At 43.7% G+C, this 17,468-nt stretch overlaps 1 protein-coding gene and 2 long non-coding RNA genes across 8 annotated transcripts in view; 2 read left to right on the forward strand and 1 right to left on the reverse strand.

The window, feature by feature from the left end:
* The window catches only part of LOC126997710 (uncharacterized), a 10,807-nt gene extending 95 nt beyond the window's left edge, over positions 1-10,712 (forward strand). The window contains exons 2-3 of the long non-coding RNA XR_007752295.1: positions 326-381; positions 10,566-10,712. This is a non-coding gene — a long non-coding RNA (uncharacterized LOC126997710). The remainder of the gene's footprint in view (positions 1-325; positions 382-10,565) is intronic.
* LOC126997709 (uncharacterized) lies at positions 2,269-8,153 on the forward strand. The gene is made up of 3 exons (XR_007752294.1): positions 2,269-5,278; positions 5,554-8,056; positions 8,139-8,153. It is a non-coding gene; the product is annotated as an uncharacterized LOC126997709 (long non-coding RNA).
* Positions 8,623-17,468, reverse strand: part of LOC126997705 (mucin-5AC-like) — a 31,539-nt gene continuing 22,693 nt past the window's right edge. For 5 of the 6 annotated variants that reach the window (XM_050858946.1, XM_050858945.1, XM_050858944.1 and 2 more), the window contains 8 exons: positions 14,750-14,921; positions 14,301-14,466; positions 13,800-13,985; positions 13,434-13,613; positions 12,699-12,834; positions 12,020-12,295; positions 10,586-10,799; positions 8,623-8,813 (listed from right to left, as the gene is read on the reverse strand). In XM_050858946.1, the coding sequence (XP_050714903.1) occupies positions 8,636-8,813; positions 10,586-10,799; positions 12,020-12,295; positions 12,699-12,834; positions 13,434-13,613; positions 13,800-13,985; positions 14,301-14,466; positions 14,750-14,921 (1,508 nt within the window). In that variant the 3' untranslated portion in view covers positions 8,623-8,635. The remainder of the gene's footprint in view (positions 8,814-10,585; positions 10,800-12,019; positions 12,296-12,698; positions 12,835-13,433; positions 13,614-13,799; positions 13,986-14,300; positions 14,467-14,749; positions 14,922-17,468) is intronic. The other variant, XM_050858943.1, reaches the window with a different exon arrangement.

A 17,468-nucleotide genomic window follows, 5' to 3' on the forward strand; every position in this document is an offset into this window, starting at 1 on the left:
GTGTGTGTGTGTGTGTGTGTTGATAGAGTCGCGTGAGGTAATAAGTCTTCAGCTGTCAGAAAAGTTAGCCAAGAACAGGGTAGTGATTTTTTTTTTTAACTCTGAGCTAAATTGGATCACCTGTCACTCAGTAGTTGTGTCGTTAGGAAGGAAGCAGTGATTGGTTTAGGAGGATGAGTGTGTGTGTGTGTGTGTGTGTGTGTGTGTGTGTGTGTGTGTGTGTGTGTACTCTTTGTTAGTGATATATAAATGACCCTATACGGAACATCACATCTCCTATAGACCCACTTCTTATTTTCGTTCCTTTCCTCTCATTCCATGACAGCTCCATTACTTGAGGGGACTCGAATTGTGGAGCGCTGCTACGGAACCTCATCAACGGTAAACGATATACTTGCTTAACCCGTCCGCTGTGATTGGCACGGATTTGGCTTTAATTGGTAGCATGGTAACATACACTCCCAGGTCTTTCTCTGCCTCTGTGGTGGATAATGGAGTGTTTCCCATGTGGTATTGGTGTGCTGGGTATCCCTTCACTGGTAGCCTGGTAACATACACTCCCAGGTCTTTCTCTGCCTCTGTGGTGGATAGTGGAGTGTTTCCCATGTGGTATTGGTATGCTGGATATTCCCTCCCAAGGTGCAGGACTTTACATTTTTCTTCATTGAATTGTAGCAGCCACTTTTTGTTCCATTCCTGTAGTTGGTGATGTCTTGTAGGGAATCTGCAGTCAAGGGTTCAAGCAAATTTCAAGTAACTAAATCGCAAAGACTGAAGGGGTAACTAAGCGATATCTCTGTGTTGTTAACTTAGCAAGGCGTGAAACTTAACCTACGTATGTGGCTGGCAGGGATTATGATCGTTAAGTGGTAGTTGGTTGTTAAGGCAGTTAGCATATTACCTCTATTGACCACCTTCAAGCAGTAGTTCCTCCTCTCCTTTTCTTAAGCAAATCATCCTTCCCTCTCTCTCAGTCTTCCTCTCTCAAATACATCATCTCGCTTCCTCCCTCCTTCCGTCCCTCCTTCTCTCCGTCATTCACTCATTCTTTCTCCCTCCATCCCACTCACTCACTCTCTCGCGGTCTCACTCACTCACCCGTTTCATAACTTCAGTGGTCTAGAAGTTGAGCGGTTTCTCCCCGTTATTAACTTGTCATAGCGTGGAGCTTGTAATGAACTTGTATGTGGATTGTATGGACGAGGGACTTATAGGTTATGTAGTTTAAGGTACTTATTTAGGTGTGAAGATAATTAGTGTACGTCATTATAGTAGACATTATTATCCTCCTCCTTCTTCTTCTTCAGTCTTCCTCCTCCTCCTCCTCCTTCAGTCCTCCACCTCTTCCTCCTCTTTTCTTAACTAGTCTCTCTTCTCCTCTACTTCCAACTCCTTTCATTCCTCCCATTCTTGCCTCTCTTCAGCCTCTCCTCCTCCTCCTCCTTTTTCAGTCTTCCTCCTCCTCCTCCTCCTTCAGTCCTCCACCTCTTCCTCCTCTTTTCTTAACTAGTCTTTCTTCTCCTTTACTTCCAACTCCTTTCATTCCTCCCATTCTTGCCTCTCTTCAGCCTCTCCTCCTCCTTCTCCTCCTCCTTTTAATTAAGAGCGAGTAGGAGTACATGTATTTGAACCCATGCCTGAATTAGATAGATGGATAGATAGATAGTTAAGTAGATAGATACTGAAAGATAGATAGGCTTCATGTCAAAGATTGTCTCAAGGAATAAAAAAAAGCATCAAAATTAGATAGATGGATAGATAGATAGATGGATAGATACTGAAAGATAGATAGGCTTCATGTCAAAGATCATCTCCAGGAATAAAAAAAAAGGCATCAAAATTAGATAGATGGATAGATAGATAGATGGATACATACTGAAAGATAGATAGGCTTCATGTCAAAGATCATCTCCAGGAATAAAAAAAAAGGCATTGAAATTAGATAGATGGATAGATAGATACTCTGGAATATTTATTTAATGAGGAATGTCGTTCATGATCAATCCAGGAATAAAAAAGGCATTGAAATTAGATAGATGGATAGATAGATAGCTGGGTAGATACTGAAAGATAGATAGGCTTCATATCAAAGATCATCTCCAGGAATAAAAAAAAGGCATTGAAATTAGATAGATGGATAGATAGATAGATGGATAGATACTGAAAGATAGATAGGCTTCATGTCAAAGATCGTTTCCAGGTAAAAAAAAAAAAAAAAAAAAAAAAAAAAAAGGAATTGAAATCAAACTCAGGAGCGATAGATACTCTGGAATATTTATTTAATGAGGAATGTCGTTCATTAATCGGTATATTCACAGGTTTTGCATCACACAGGACCTCTCGACACACACCCAGCCACACGCACACACAAACACACACACACACACACAGCAAGGGTCATGTGCGTGTACGTGTGTGTGTGTGTGGCCGGCGTTGTGATATTATTGCCACTACTGACACACCTTAACATTAGTCAACAATATTTACACTTCCAAAGACGAGCCACTGGTGCAGAGCCTAGCGATCAACCGTGTGTGTGTGTGTGTGTGTGTGTGTGTGTGTGTGTTGGTGCGTGGCTCAACGAAGGATAGATTTATTTCAAGCTGTTGTTCGTGTCTCACATTTCACACCACAACACCACCACCACCACCACCACCACTTGTCACCACCGCCACCACCATCACCGTAACACCAAATTCGTATACACATATAAAATATAAAGCATTCGTATCATTAGTCAACCAATTACGTGCATCGCTCAAATGGGCATAAAAAAATACGATATATATAAATAGATTCTCTTTATAGGCTAATTCTGGGGCTCTGAGGAAAGCATATGACGATAGGAAGGAACTGAGGTTAGACTAAGCTCGCACCAGTGGCTCAGTTCACCTGCGCAGGCCCCCCAGTGCAGCCTAGGGTAGGACAGCACCAGGAGCAGGACAACATGAGTAGGACAGAGTGGAACAGAGTGACGTAACAGCCTGCACGAGGGATAGGTCAGGCCGGTCCTGCAATATGCTTAGAACAGGTTACATGAGAGCCTGCATAAGGGGTTGGGCTAGGCTGGTCCTGCAGTTAGCTTGAACAGGTCACAAAACAGCCTGTAATTTGCTTAGTACAAGTCACATAAGAGCCTGCATAAGGGGTTAGCTTAGGCTGGTCCTGCAATTAGCTTGGTCACATAACAGCCTGCACATAGCTTAAAGCAGGTCACATAGCAGCCTGTACATTTGGTTAGGCTGGTCCTGCAGTTGGCTAAGTAAAACCAGTCACAAAACAGCCAGTAATTTGCTGAGGACAAGTCACATAACAGCCTGCACAAGGGATGAGGCTCGTTCTGCATTAAGCTAAGTAGAACAGGTCACAGAATGGCCTGCAACAATGGTATAGGCTGGTCCTGTAATTTGCCTCAAGCAGGTAATATGACAGCCTGCAACTAGCTTAGAACAGGTCACATAACAGCCTGCACAAAGGGTTAGGCTCGTCCTGCATTAAGCTAAGTAGAACAGGTCACAGAACAGCCTGCAACAATGGGGCTGGTCCTGTAATAGCTATAATCTGCCAGCACACTTGGTAGTCTGGTAGAGTGGATTCTGCCATGACTGGGCTGTTTGGGAGGGCAGGACAGCACCTCCACCACTGCTTGAAGAGTGAGAGGAGAGAGGAAAGTCACACAGAGTAAGGCTGTAATTCATTAGCTCTTCACAAGTTCACAAGTGTCTATACAACTAGTAAGTGAGGGATTGACCACTGGGAGGAAGTTTATGGGAGACACAGATAGACAGACAAACAGCGGAACGAAAAAACAGCTGCTGGGGTTGCGCAAACACTGTGACCTCTTGTGGATAGATGCAGCAGCCGTGACCCGACACATCGCCGACAGAATAAGACTTACGAAAATATATTCATTTATCAAACAATTCAACAATGATAGCTCGGAAAGAGACGATGGATACAGGTACGGAGAAAGTGTGGAGACGAACAACAGCTACTAACTCCTACTGTGACTAAACCTTCAGTATGGAATAATTCTTTGAGGTATAACTCTGGGGTTAACACTTCTATCACTGGTAAGAAGAAAGCAAAGGCTACAATCTCTCATGCTATCCAGGGTAATAACTCTTGACTGCTAGCCGCTACGAGAAGTCCCGGATCGTTACACTGTCTAGCGAAGCCTCGAGGGGCATTACGTCACTAGCAGAGCCCCAAGAAAGCCGGTAGCAATGCAGAACAGACTTGCATTTCTTTAATATTCAATGTAAGCTTTCTAGGAAGTACTTGGAGGCAGCCGTCCACTTACTTACAACTACTGACTGACTGACTGAGTGACTTTGGGAATGGACTAGCGGTGGACCATGATAAACAGCCTCCTTGGACCTACACTTAAGTTTCTTCTTACGACTGAGTTTCAAGACATTTTTTTTGGTCCACATATCTCGAGACACATCCGTCGTTACGCTCCGAAGGGAAAGCCAACCTGCAGCTACTTAGGGAAATGATATTCACATTTTTCTCACTCACAATAAGTTAATATTTGCATAGACGAACATTGGTATATTTTTCCCGTGTGTTGCCACTGTCGCACCATAACTTGTAACATTATGCCTTGCAGTGCCGTAACGTATATCGCCATTCTGTCCTTTCTTCATTTCCTATCCAATTCTGTCTTTTGTTCTTCCTTCCTTCATTTGTATAGAAGAAGAAGCACAGAATATATATGTGTGTAAGCTATCCCTTCCTTCCTTCCTTCTGCATTCGTAACTCAGAAGAAGAAATACCAGACTATATTTAAGTTATCCCTTCCTTCTTTCTTCCTTTCATTTTTTTTCTTTCCTCATTCATTTGTAGTACAGAGGAAGAAACACAGAATATATATGTGATCTATCTCTCCCTCCCTTCCTTCCTTCCTTTCCTTCTTCATTCATAGCACAGAGGAAATACAAATTACTATATATATAAGTAATCCCTTCCTTCCTTCTTCCCTTTCTTTGACAGGGCTGAGGGTTACTATCAAGTCTCCTAAGCAGACACACTATTCTGGTATTACATGGTGACTCTATAGCATGTCGAAAGCTACTCGCCCATTTGCTAACTCGACAACTTAGATTTCTAGGTATAAACATAACTAGGTATAAACATAACATGAGATAGAGTTTACCAGCTTAACATTGCCTCCTAAATCAAGCCTCGTAAACTGACACACTCCTTTTGATATTAAGAAGTGAATGTCGAAAGCTACTCAGCCATTTGCTAACTCGACAACTTAGATTTCTAGGTACAAACATAACAAGGGATAGAGTTTACCAGCTTAACATTGCCTCCTAAATCAAGCCTTGTAAACTGACACACTCCTTTTAATATTACGCCACCTCTTTGGATTCTTTTTAGGAGCAGCGAGTAGCGGGCTTTTTTTTTTATTATTAATGTTTACTTTTTTGTGCCCTTGAGCTGTCTCCTTTGCTGTAAAAAAAAAAAAAAAAAAAAAAAAATTACGCAGTGAATGTCGAAAGCTACTCGGCCATTTGCTAACTCGACAACTTAGATTTCTAGGTACAAACAAAACATGGGATAGAGTTTACCAGCTTAACATTGCATCCTAAATCAAGCCTCATAAACTGACGCTCTCCTCTTCATATTACGAAGTGCATTTCGAAAGCTACGCACCCATTTGCTAACTCGACAACTTAGATTTCTAGGTACAAACAAAACATGGGATAGAGTTTACCAGCTTGACAGTGCCTCCTAAATCAAGCCTCGTAAAATGACACACTCATTTTGATATTGCTAAGTGCATGTCAAAAGCTACAAGCCCATTTGCAAACTCTCCACATTAGATTAACAATTACATTAGCTTAGAGTACCAGGTTAACACATTGGTATGGACTCACTAGAAGCTTTTAACATGTCTTTCTTTAAGCTAGGGGCCATGTAGCACCTTCCCTGTATTAAGTTAACTGGCCACTCCTTACACACACAGCTTAACGCGACGCCACACACTGAGGCTGATAAACAACTTGCATTATCCTATCAGCTGGAGGTCACTTAGCACCTTCCCTGTCTTAACTCACACCAGCCTTTCTCTACACAGCCCAGCGCAACGTCACACTGAGATCTGACATACACAAGCTCTCAGGCTGATGACAACTTGCATACTAACTGTGAAATGCTAGATTTGATGGTATACTTATTTCAACATGCTAAGCTTTACGACTGAACTAACGGTTTATTTTTACGTACATGTGGTGGAGGTTATTGCCGAGACTCGCATGATATGGTCGAAACTTAATATTTTGAAGCCTTATACATATTGTCACACCCAAGTTGCTATTTCACAGAATCAGTTACCACATGCAATAGAGTCTGCCATCTGGAGTTACATCACTGGGTCCATTACACGAGATGGTTAAAACTCGATAAATTTGACATGGCAGAAATATCAAAGCCTTACATGTTCACACACCCAAGTTGCTATTTCACAGAGGCAGAATCAATCACAACATGCAATATAGTCTGCCCACTGTCACATCGCTGAGTCCGTCACACGAGATGGTTAAAACTCGATATATTTGACATGGCAGCAAATATCAAAGCCTAACATGTTCTCACACCCAAGTTGCTATTTCAGAGAGGGAGAATCAATCACCACATGCAATATAGTCTACCCACTGGAATTACATCACTGAGTCTGTCACACGAGATAGTTAAAACTTGATATATTTGACATGGCAGCAAATAATGAGGCTGTACTTATTGACGTCTTCACACATGCAATAGAAGTCTGCCATCTGGAGTATACAAGTGTCTAGTATATCTATATCCGATGTAAAGCAGGATTTCTTTATACACTTTGAGACTACAAGTGTCGGTTTGCACGCCACTAACAGTGAAGAAGAGGTCCTTTCCACGGCCCCACTCCACGCACTGTATTATCAGGGGAATGTTCGTACTGATGTATGTGTACATTACGTTAGGTTAGGTTAGGTTAGGGCGATTATTAAAGAAATGCAGCTGACAGGATAGATAGAACAGACAAGATACAAAAGCATGATTGACCAGACTATTTAGCACAACACACAACACCTAAGACTTGTATATAACCTCTAAAAACGTCATATAAAAAGCCCATATGGTACGACAAGTCCGTGAGAGACGAACGCCGTGTCTGTCAAGGGGCGAACGTGGCACAGTTTGCGACAAGCCCTATACGGCCTTCCTGTGGGCTGTGGGCTGTGGGGGGAGGGCTGGGAGTGAGTGCCCAAGGAACAAACAAAGTCCGCCACAACAAACTGAAGGCACTATAGCAAACAGTAGACTTAGTATTCCCCAGAACTCGAGCATTTTTAGGCAGCAACTGATGGAGCTCTTGAGAATGACAAGCTTGTTGACTGACTGCAGGGACTCGGAAACCCAGCAAAATTAGACTTGCCAGGAAGAAATAACAGCAAAACTTCGGTAATCTCAATGTAAGGTCATCTGGGGCGACGCCTGATGTAGTTAGCGAGACTGCATCCGAGAGTCAACCAGTCGGAAACCTCAATCAGTTGCAGTGGTAGTTAGCAAGACAGCGTAAGCAAGTCAGAAATGTCGATCGCCTGCCACAGTACAGAGTGAGCCAGTCGGAAATGTCGATCAGTTGTCACCATGGTAGTTAGCGAGATATCTGAGAGTAAGCCAGTTGGAATGTTGATCAGTTCCCACGGTAGTTAGCAAGACAGCGTAAGCCAGTTGGAAATGTTGATCAGTTGCTGTAGTAGTTAACAAGACTGAGAGAAGCCAGTCAGAAATGTCAATCAGTTCCCATGGTATTTGGCGAGACTTAATCTGAGAGTAAGCCAGTCGGAATGTCAATCAGCTCCCACGGTAGTTAGCAAGACAGCGTAAGCCAGTCGGAAACGTTGATCAGTTGCTGTAATAGTTAACAAGACTGCGAGTAAGCCAGTCAGAAACGTTGATCAGTTGCTGTAGTAGTTAACAAGACTGATAGTAAGTCAGTCGGAAACGTCGATCAGTTGCTGTAATAGTTAACAAGACTGCGAGTAAGCCAGTCAGAAACGTTGATCAGTTGCTGTAGTAGTTAACAAGACTGATAGTAAGTCAGTCAGAAACGTTGATCAGTTGCTGTAGTAGTTAACAAGACTGGTCAGTTGCTGTAGTAGTTAACAAGACTGATAGTAAGTCAGTCGGAAATGTCGATCAGTGCCATAGTAGTTAACAAGACAGAGTAAGCCAGTCGGAAATGTCGATCAGTGCCATAGTAGTTAACAAGACAGAGTAAGCCAGTCGGAAACGTTGATCATTTGCCTCGAGCGTCTTACATAAAACAGCAAAAAAGGCCTCGCATCACATCACCTTTTGGCGTATTTTTGATCATGACTCACACAGGCACAGCGCAAACCATCACTAGTGCCAAGCTGCACCTACATAACCACCCACCTCCTCTTCCACCTCATGTCTCCACTTCTCCGCCTGTATCTCCCTAGTGGATAAACTGACCTACGGCTACACCCTTCCTGGACCACAAAGGAGTAACTCAGCCATGAGAAACCCTTGTGCCGCTGGAGGGACCAGGCCGCTCCAAGTCAGCCCATTAGTGTGACGATTTAAAGCCTCAAATGACGACGCCATCAACGCCTCACTTCACTTTTGAGTAGACGAGTCCTTCCATCATGTTGAAGGAGTTCCCGTCTGGCTGCAAGGTGATGGTTTCTCCAGTGGCAAGACGAGCCTGTAGGAACCCGTAGGAGTCGATTCCGATGACCACGGCGGACTGGGTGTGACGGTGCTCGCTCTGAACCGTCACCACCGCGTTGCTGTGAGGGAGGAGTGTGTGGGTTAACTTAGGGGGTGGTGGAAGGGACTGCAGATTTCCTACAAGAAGACCTCGCCAAGCTACAGGAATGGAACAAAAAGTGGCTGCTATAATGCAATGAAGAAAAATGTTAAGTCCTGCACCTTGGGAGGAGATATCCAGCATACCAATACCACATGTGAAACACTCCACTATCCACCACAGAGGCAGAGAAAGACATGGGAGTGTATGTTACCAGGCTACCAGTGAAGGGATATCCAGCATACCAATACTACATGGGAAACACTCCACCATCCACCATAGAGGCAGACCTGGGAGTGAATGTTACCAGGCTACCAGTGAAGGGATATCCAGCATACCAGTACCACATGGGAAACACTCCACTATCCACCACAGAGGCAGAGACAGACCTGGGAGTGTATGTTACCAGGCTACCAGTGAAGGCGAAATCCGTGCCAATCGCAGCGGACGGGTTAAAAGCAATTGAAAAGCAAGTCTCTCAGCCTCAAGATATGATTGGTGTGTGAGGGAGGATTGTGTGGGGTTAGCTTAGGGGTGTGACGGAACACTATGGGGAGTATAAAAAGCTATTGAAAAACAAGCTCTTAAGTCTCAAATGCAAGATGTGAATGGTGGCTGCTGGGAAAAGGTTTAAGCCCGTATTACGAGTATTGAACATATGTCTCACATCACAACTCTTTCCCAAGGCCACAGTAGCAGTAGTAGTGTAGGTAAGGCCTTTATATTATAGCCTGTAGTAGTGTAGGTAGGGCCTTTATATTATAGCCTGTAGTAGTGTAGGTTAGGTTCTTTTAATAGTCTCTGGTAGTGTAGGTTCTTTTAATATACTTCCATCACCAGAGCCCAGTCTTGCATCCATACCTGTGTAGCAAGAGCCTGTAGTATAGTGGGTAAGGTCTTGAAATACTACCAATGTCAACAGAGCCCAGCCTTAACTTCATACCTGTGTAGCTAATGGCTGTAGTATAGTAGGTAAAGCCTTTTAAAATACTACTATGTCAACAGAGCCCAGTCTTACCTCCATACCTGTGTAGCTAATGGCTGTAGTAAAGTAGGTAAAGGCTTTTAAAATACTACTTATGTCAACAGAGCCCAGCCTTAACTCCATACCTGTGTAGCTAATGGCTGTAGTAGAGTAGGTAAAGCCTTTTAAAATACTACTTATGTCAACAGAGCCCAGCCTTAACTCCATACCTGTGTAGCTAATGGCTGTAGTAGAGTAGGTAAAGCCTTTTAAAATACTACTTATGTCAACAGAGCCAAGCCTTACGTCCATACCTGTGTAGCTAATGGCTGTAGTAGAGTAGGTAAAGCCTTTTAAAATACTACTAATGTCAACAGAGCCAAGCCTTACGTCCACATTTATATAGCTAGTGCCTGTAGTAATGTAGGTAAGGCCTTTTAACATACTACTTATGTCAACAGAGCCAAGCCTTACCCATTTATATAGCATCCACCAGTGAGGTAAATCCATTTAACATCCACCAATAAGATTAAACCCATGTCACCCTTTTCCCAGCATCCACCAGTGAGATTAAATCCATTCCCTAGCATCCACTAATAAGATTAAACCCATGTCACCCTTTTCCCAGCATCCACCAGTGAGATTAAATCCATTCCCTAGCATCCACTAATAAGATTAAACCCATTTCACCCTTTTCCCAGCATCCACCAATAAGATTATGCCCATTTCCAGCAGCCATCAGTAAAGTAACCCTTCTTCCATCAACAGAGCCAGCCTTCCGTCCATACCTGTGGAGCCAGTGCCTGTAGTATAGGTGCTGCACTGCCCCCGGTCCTCTGTTCTGGAAGGTGTGGATGAGGCTCTCCAGGGCATTGAACACCCTCGCCAGGAACACCTCACGCTCCAGCTCCTCCAGGCAAGTGTTATGCTCCTGGTTGTGTTGGCGAATGGCGTCGTTGAGGCAGCCGGTTGGGTTACTGTTGCTCAGGTTAATGCCACTGCCTGGAGAAGTGGATACAAAGCTAAGTTTCAGGGTCCATACATACACACACAAACAAAGACATATATTTAGCTCCTTAGGTAAGGTTAATGCCACTGCCTAAAAGAATGGATAGATATTAGCTTTGTGAATGGTTAATATAAGTTTCAGTCTCACATTCACACACACACACACACAGACATATATATTTAGCTCCTTAGGTTAGGTTAGGTTAATGTCACTGCCTGAAAGAATGGATAGATATTAGCTTTGTGAATGGTTAATATAAGTTTGAGTCTCCCATACATACACACACAAAGACTTATATATTTAGCTCCTTAGGTTAGGTTAGGTTGATGCCACTGCCTGAAAGAATGGATAGATATGACCTTTGTGAATGGTTAATATAAGTTTGAGTCTCGCATCAACACACACACAGACATATATATTTAGCTCCTTAGGTTAGGTTAGGTTGATGCCACTGCCTGAAGGAATGGATAGATATTAGCTTTGTGAATGGTTAGGTGTCTCACATTCACACACACACACAGACATATATATTTATTAATGTCCTGCCTGAAAAGAAAGAATAGATATTAGCTTTGGTGAATGGTTAATATAAGTTTGAGTCTATACATACACACACAAAGAACATTTAGGTTCTTGGGCTACTGTCGCATAAGTTCATGTCACTGCCTGTAAGAGCAAACAAATATTAGCTGTTTGACTGGTTTATGCAAGTCTGAGTCTCCTTCACACACATACATATACACATACACTTAGATCCTTGGGTTACTGTTGGTTAAGGGGACTCCACTGCCTGAAGAAACACAGATATTAGCACCCACATCAACTTTCATATTAGCTTATTAACATGGAGTTGCTTCTCATCTACACACATATACATACACTTGGGTCCTACATAGACATGCACACACACTTACAGTTGCTTTTAGATCACACACACACACACACACTTTCTAACACACACACAGACTAGGTTAGGATGTAGTATTGACAAAGAGTGTGCATAACTTTAAGGAAAAGCTGGACAAATACAGCCATGGAGACAGGACCACATGAGCGTAAGCCCAGGCCCTGTAAAACTACAACTAGGTAAATACACACACACACACACACACACACACTGATCTTTTTTTTTCAGCCACTCAGTTCCACTTCCCTTTGTTTTCTCCCTTCAGCCACTTCCTTCACAGCACAAAAACAAGTCGCCATCACTCACCAATATTCACAATGACCTGCGGGCCGAGGGTCGTCGCCTCCACCACCACGCCCCCAATCTTCACGTCAGACCCGAGGTAGATGTCATTTGGCCACTTGAGACGCAGGGGAATGTCGGCGTAACCAGGTAGGGTGACCACGGCCTGCACCACGGCCATGGCCACGAGGTGTTGCAAGAAGGAGAGGTGTTGGCCCAGCTGCGAGGACAGGGAGAGGTGCAGCTGGATGGAGAACATTGCGCATCCCAGGGGAGAGAGCCACATGTTCCCGCTGCGGCCTGGAGAGAGGGGGAGAAATTGGGGAGTGTGACCAGTGGGAAGGGGAGTTTGGGGGTGGACTTTAAGGGGAGGGTAAGATCTGGAAGGGGAAATATATTGCAAGTTCTTTGGCATTGATATAAGGGAGTGCAAGCCTTGGATGATGAAATAAAATTAACCACTGAGAGGAGAAATTTAATTAACCTTTGTGAGGGGAAATGTAATATAACTTTTGGGAGAGGATGTGCATGTAAGCATAAATGGCGCCACTATAAAAATTGCCTGCGCCATGACGGGCTTGAGCCAACCACCAGGCCCCTGAAGAAAGCCTACTGGCGCTATAAGCAGTCGTAAAAAAAAAAAGTGGGAATTGAAATATGGGTGAAATGAAATGAAGCTGATGAAGGTAACAGACAACCTTACCTTGGCCATGCGTCTGCTGGGTAGGGATGACCACCAGGCCGTGCACCAGTGGGGGGTTGCCAGCCACCACCCTCATGCTGGAGCTCACCACGTCGCAGTAGATCACCAGGCGCCCGATGGAGGTGGTGTTCAGCGTCTGGGGGAGGAGGAGATAGCTAGAGAGGCACAACTGACTGTCCTTAACCCTTTGACTGAAGATTTCTTACAAGAGCACATCACCAAGCTACAGGAATGGAACAAAAAGTGGCTGCTACAATTCAATGAAGAAAAATGTGAAGTCATGCACCTTAGGAGGGGATATCCAGCATACCAACACCACATGGGAAACCCTCCACTATCCACCACGGAGGCAGAGAAAGACCTGGGAGTACATGTTACCAGGCTACCAGTGAAGGCAAAATCCGTGCCAATTGCAGCAGATGGGTTAAGATTTGGGTGCTAAAGAAAGCAAAATAAGCTGACCTCAAATGAAAGAAAAAAAAATTGACCTCTTGTGACCCGAGTAGCAAAAAGATGACAATAAATTGACCTCAAAGAAATAAAAAAGAAAAATATTGACCTCCTTATGACCTGGGTGGCAGAGAAAACACTAAAAACTGACCTCAAATGAAAGAGAAAAGAAAAAAAAAATAGCTCTTGTGACTTGGGAAGCAAATAGAGGACTAAAAAATTACCGCACACAAAAAAATGACTTCTTATGATCCAAGCATCAAACAGAGAGCGATGAACTCTGACCTCAAAGTACTTCACAGTGGAGAAGGTGAGGGGGCAGGCACTGGTCAGGATGGGCAGGAGGTTTTCGGCGGGCCGCTTGGGCACGCAACCGGGCATCACAAACTGGATGGAGAGGTGCGATCGCTGCAGCTCCTCCCCAACGAGATGTGGACGCAGCTGACTCAGTAACTCCTCCTTCAGCTGTGTGGGGAGGAGGCAGAGGAGGAGGAGGTCAGTGAGGTGTGGAGGATATGAGGGAAGGGTGGAAATAGGTAGTGTTTCATCGGTAGGGTTCACGATATCCCTTCCACTCATGTATCATTTCTACCTCTATAAATAAAAAGCAAAATTAAGTCAAGTGCCAATAGTAGGACAAGAAATACTCACCTGGTGTCGCCCCAAGAAGTAGGCTGGCGTATAGGTGACCAAAGGATGCAGGGAAGTGTCCAGGTTCAGCTCCGAGGCCAGAAGCTCCCTCAGGATCTCCAGGCGGGACGTGTTGCTTCCGGCCAGCTGACTCGAGGCCTCAGAGGCAACGGGAAGGCTGCTCTGGGGGTCATGTTCCAAGTGTACCTGTGGAAGACGAGATTAACCACTACTGCGGATTTCCTAGAAGAAGACATCACCAAGCTACAGAAATGGAACAAAAAGTGGCTGCTACAATTCAATGAAGAAGAATGTAAACTCATGCACCTTGGGAGGGGATATCCAACACACCAATACCACATGGGAAACACTCCACTATCCACCACAGAGGCAGAGAAACACCTGGGGGTACATGTTACCAGGCTACCAGTGAAGGCGATATCCGTGACAATTGCAGTGGACAAGTTAAGTACATAGGGACAGTTTTACATAAGCGTGGGATTGACTGGCTGTAAGTCGCACCTGTGAGAACACCCCGATGCCTTGCCCTCCGTGGACCTTGGCGGCGAGCAGTGTCGGAGCGCCCCAAGTGTCATCCTTGGCCAACACTCGAAGGTCAAGGCGATGGAGGCCTCCGTACTCGTCGATGATCTCCACGTGGGTTGGCTCCACACTCACGGCTGACCTGCTAACACACACACACACACACACACACACACACACACACACACACACACACAGAGAGGATATTAGGGTATGACTGACCAACTCCCAGGGATATAAATGTAATACCTCTGCCATGTTCTAGTACCCTAACACTTCTAACTAGCACTAATAGGGGTCATTATACACTTATGATTAGTAGTATTTCTCTCTTTCTTTAGCATATATTAACACACTTTTTGTTTTGCCTGTAAAAAAATAAATAAATAAATAAAACTCGGATCATAACACCCTTCACACACACACACCTGGTCGTCGCCGCTGGGTCCTTGTCAGGCAGCGGCGGAGTATCGTTGATGCGTGAGAACCGCTTGTTTCTGGGCGATGAGTGGAAGCAGTGCTGGTGGTGGAGGAGGTGGACGCTGCTCCACCGTTGGTAGCTCACCGACACAACCGCCTGCTCCTGAACCTCAACCGTTCCTGTGGTGAGGTTGAGTTAAGTTACAGCCCTTCCCTTACACCCCTTATATCCCTTCCCTTACACCCCTAATGGCCCTTCCCTTACATCCCTAATGGCCCTTCCCTTACACCCCTAATGGCCCTTCCCTTACACCCCTAATGGCCCTTCCCTTACACCCCTAATGGCCCTTCCCTTACACCTCTAATTGCCCTTCCCTTACACCCCTAATGGCCCTTCCCTTACATCCCTAATGGCCCTTCCCTTACACCCCTTACTAAGTCTTGTGTAATGTAAACTTTACCAATAGTAGATTTTTTAAGTTATGGGTCATTCTTACATCACTAACTGAGTCTTCTCTATTGTAAGGGTCACCAATAGCATTTTTTTCAAAGTTGGTTTAAGTTAGGCAACCTTCTAATAAGTTACGGCCCTTCCCTCGCACCACTATGTAAGTCTTGTCAACTGTATGGTATATCAGGCAACTTGTACAAACCCTTCCAGTAAGTCATATTAGCATTAACCATGGCAACTTATCCCCTACCATTCACTCTAATAATAAAGTTTTTTTTCTCTATATATTGAGAAGTACACACCATACCTTACATAAATAAAATATATATACATGTGCATAAGTGAATTTTAATGCCCTAATGCTAGACTGTGTTCTAATAGGCACTCTAACAAAGGTTTTCCTCTATATATTTACAAGTCCATCATATCTTCAATAAATATACGTACATGTGCATAGGTGAATTTTAATGCCCTAATGCTAGCTAGTGTGTGTTCTAATAAGCACTCTAATAAAGGTTTTTCTCTATATATAAATACAAGTCCATCATACCTTCAATAAATAAAAATAAATATACATGTGCATAGGTGAATTTTAATGCCCTAATGCTAGCTAGAGTGTGTGTTCTAGTAAGCACTCTAATAAAGGTTTTTCTCTCTATATATTTACAAGTCCATCATACCTTCAATAAATAAAAATAAATATACATGTGCGTAGGTGAATTTTAATGCCCTAATGCTAGCTAGAGTGTGTGTTCTAGTAAGCACTCTAATAAAAGTTTTTCTCTCTATATATTTACAAGTCCATCATACCTTCAATAAATAAAAATAAATATACATGTGCACTCTAATAAAAGTTTTTCTCTCTATATATTTACAAGTCCATCATACCTTCAATAAATATACATGTGCAGAGCTGACTTTCAATGACCTAATGCTAGCTAGTGTGTGTTCTAATAGGCACTCACTAGGCATGGTCCCCAACACTAACTATCTGGGGTCCTGGATGTGAAAGAATGGCCATTATATATATGAGGTTTCAGGAGAAGGAAGCGTAAGGGACAGAGACATTTTTCATCTACCTAAAATGATCCCTAGTGGCATGAGTGAGATCCTAAGACAGTAGGTGCAGTATAGGGTGTCTGGCAATGGCTGGCTATAGGGGGAACTGCATAGGTATATACACATTGACAAACGCACTCTGTCTATGTGTATACTAACAGCTCACACTATTGGCACTGGGTTAAGAGAGCGACCCTAACTTTAACCCTTCATTTTTCACTAGGGTTTAACTGCATAGGTATATACACATTGACAAACGCACTCTGTCTATGTGTATACTAACAGCTCACACTATAGGCACTGGGTTAAGAGAGCGCCATTTACTACCCTCTTTCTCCTTTCCTAATCTTCCATAACTGACACACTTTTCCAGTCTACAGTAAGTGACTTTCTAGAGGCCAAAAAGGAGATGAATCAGTTCTCATTGATGGTTTTACACACACAATAGCCACTGAGTTAAGACTGCAACCCTTACTATCATTTTTTCCTTTCCTAATCTTACCTAACTACACATATCCAGTCTATAGTAACTTTCTAAAGGCCAAACGAGAGATGAATCAGGTTATCATCAATGTTCTCACACGCTCACTGCACATAAGCTTGGCCACACTAATTCTAGGGTCATAAAATTACACACACAGGTCACCAGCTATCCTCTACCAGTACAAGGCTAGTGTCAGAGGGTCATTGAAGGCAGCTGTCCCCCTCCCTGCCTTTCATATAGCCCTGGGGTGCATGTGAGGGAGCAACGAAGCTACTGTTGCTTCACCTATGAGGCCGTGTGAGAGAGCGACTTGTGTGCGGCACTTGGGAACTCGGAAATGCCATGGGAAGGGCCGTTGTGATAGTATAAGGGCATGGTGTGATCTGAGGCTTAATCATTCTTGTGGTTTCTTTACTTGGGTTAGGATACTTATTAGTGCTATGAGAACTGTTTACTTGGGTTAGATTCAATACTGGTGCTTTTAAAATTGATTGCCAGGGGATAGAGGTCTGTAGGAAGGGTAGACTTAGCAACACAAGGGAATGATATGAACCAAGTTTTTGCAATTTCTTGACTTAGGTTAGACTTACGGTACTTTTAGAATGCAAACCATTGGCAACGATTTACAATAACATCAATGGGAGTAAGATACAGATTAACACATATAATTTAGTGCACTCATTATCAAACACAATCTTAATCTAAATATCCAACGGGCCAAATCGTCAACTAT

The sequence above is a fragment of the Eriocheir sinensis genome, chromosome 12, assembly GCF_024679095.1.
Source record: "Eriocheir sinensis breed Jianghai 21 chromosome 12, ASM2467909v1, whole genome shotgun sequence".
NCBI classification, from domain to species: Eukaryota; Metazoa; Arthropoda; class Malacostraca; order Decapoda; family Varunidae; genus Eriocheir; species Eriocheir sinensis.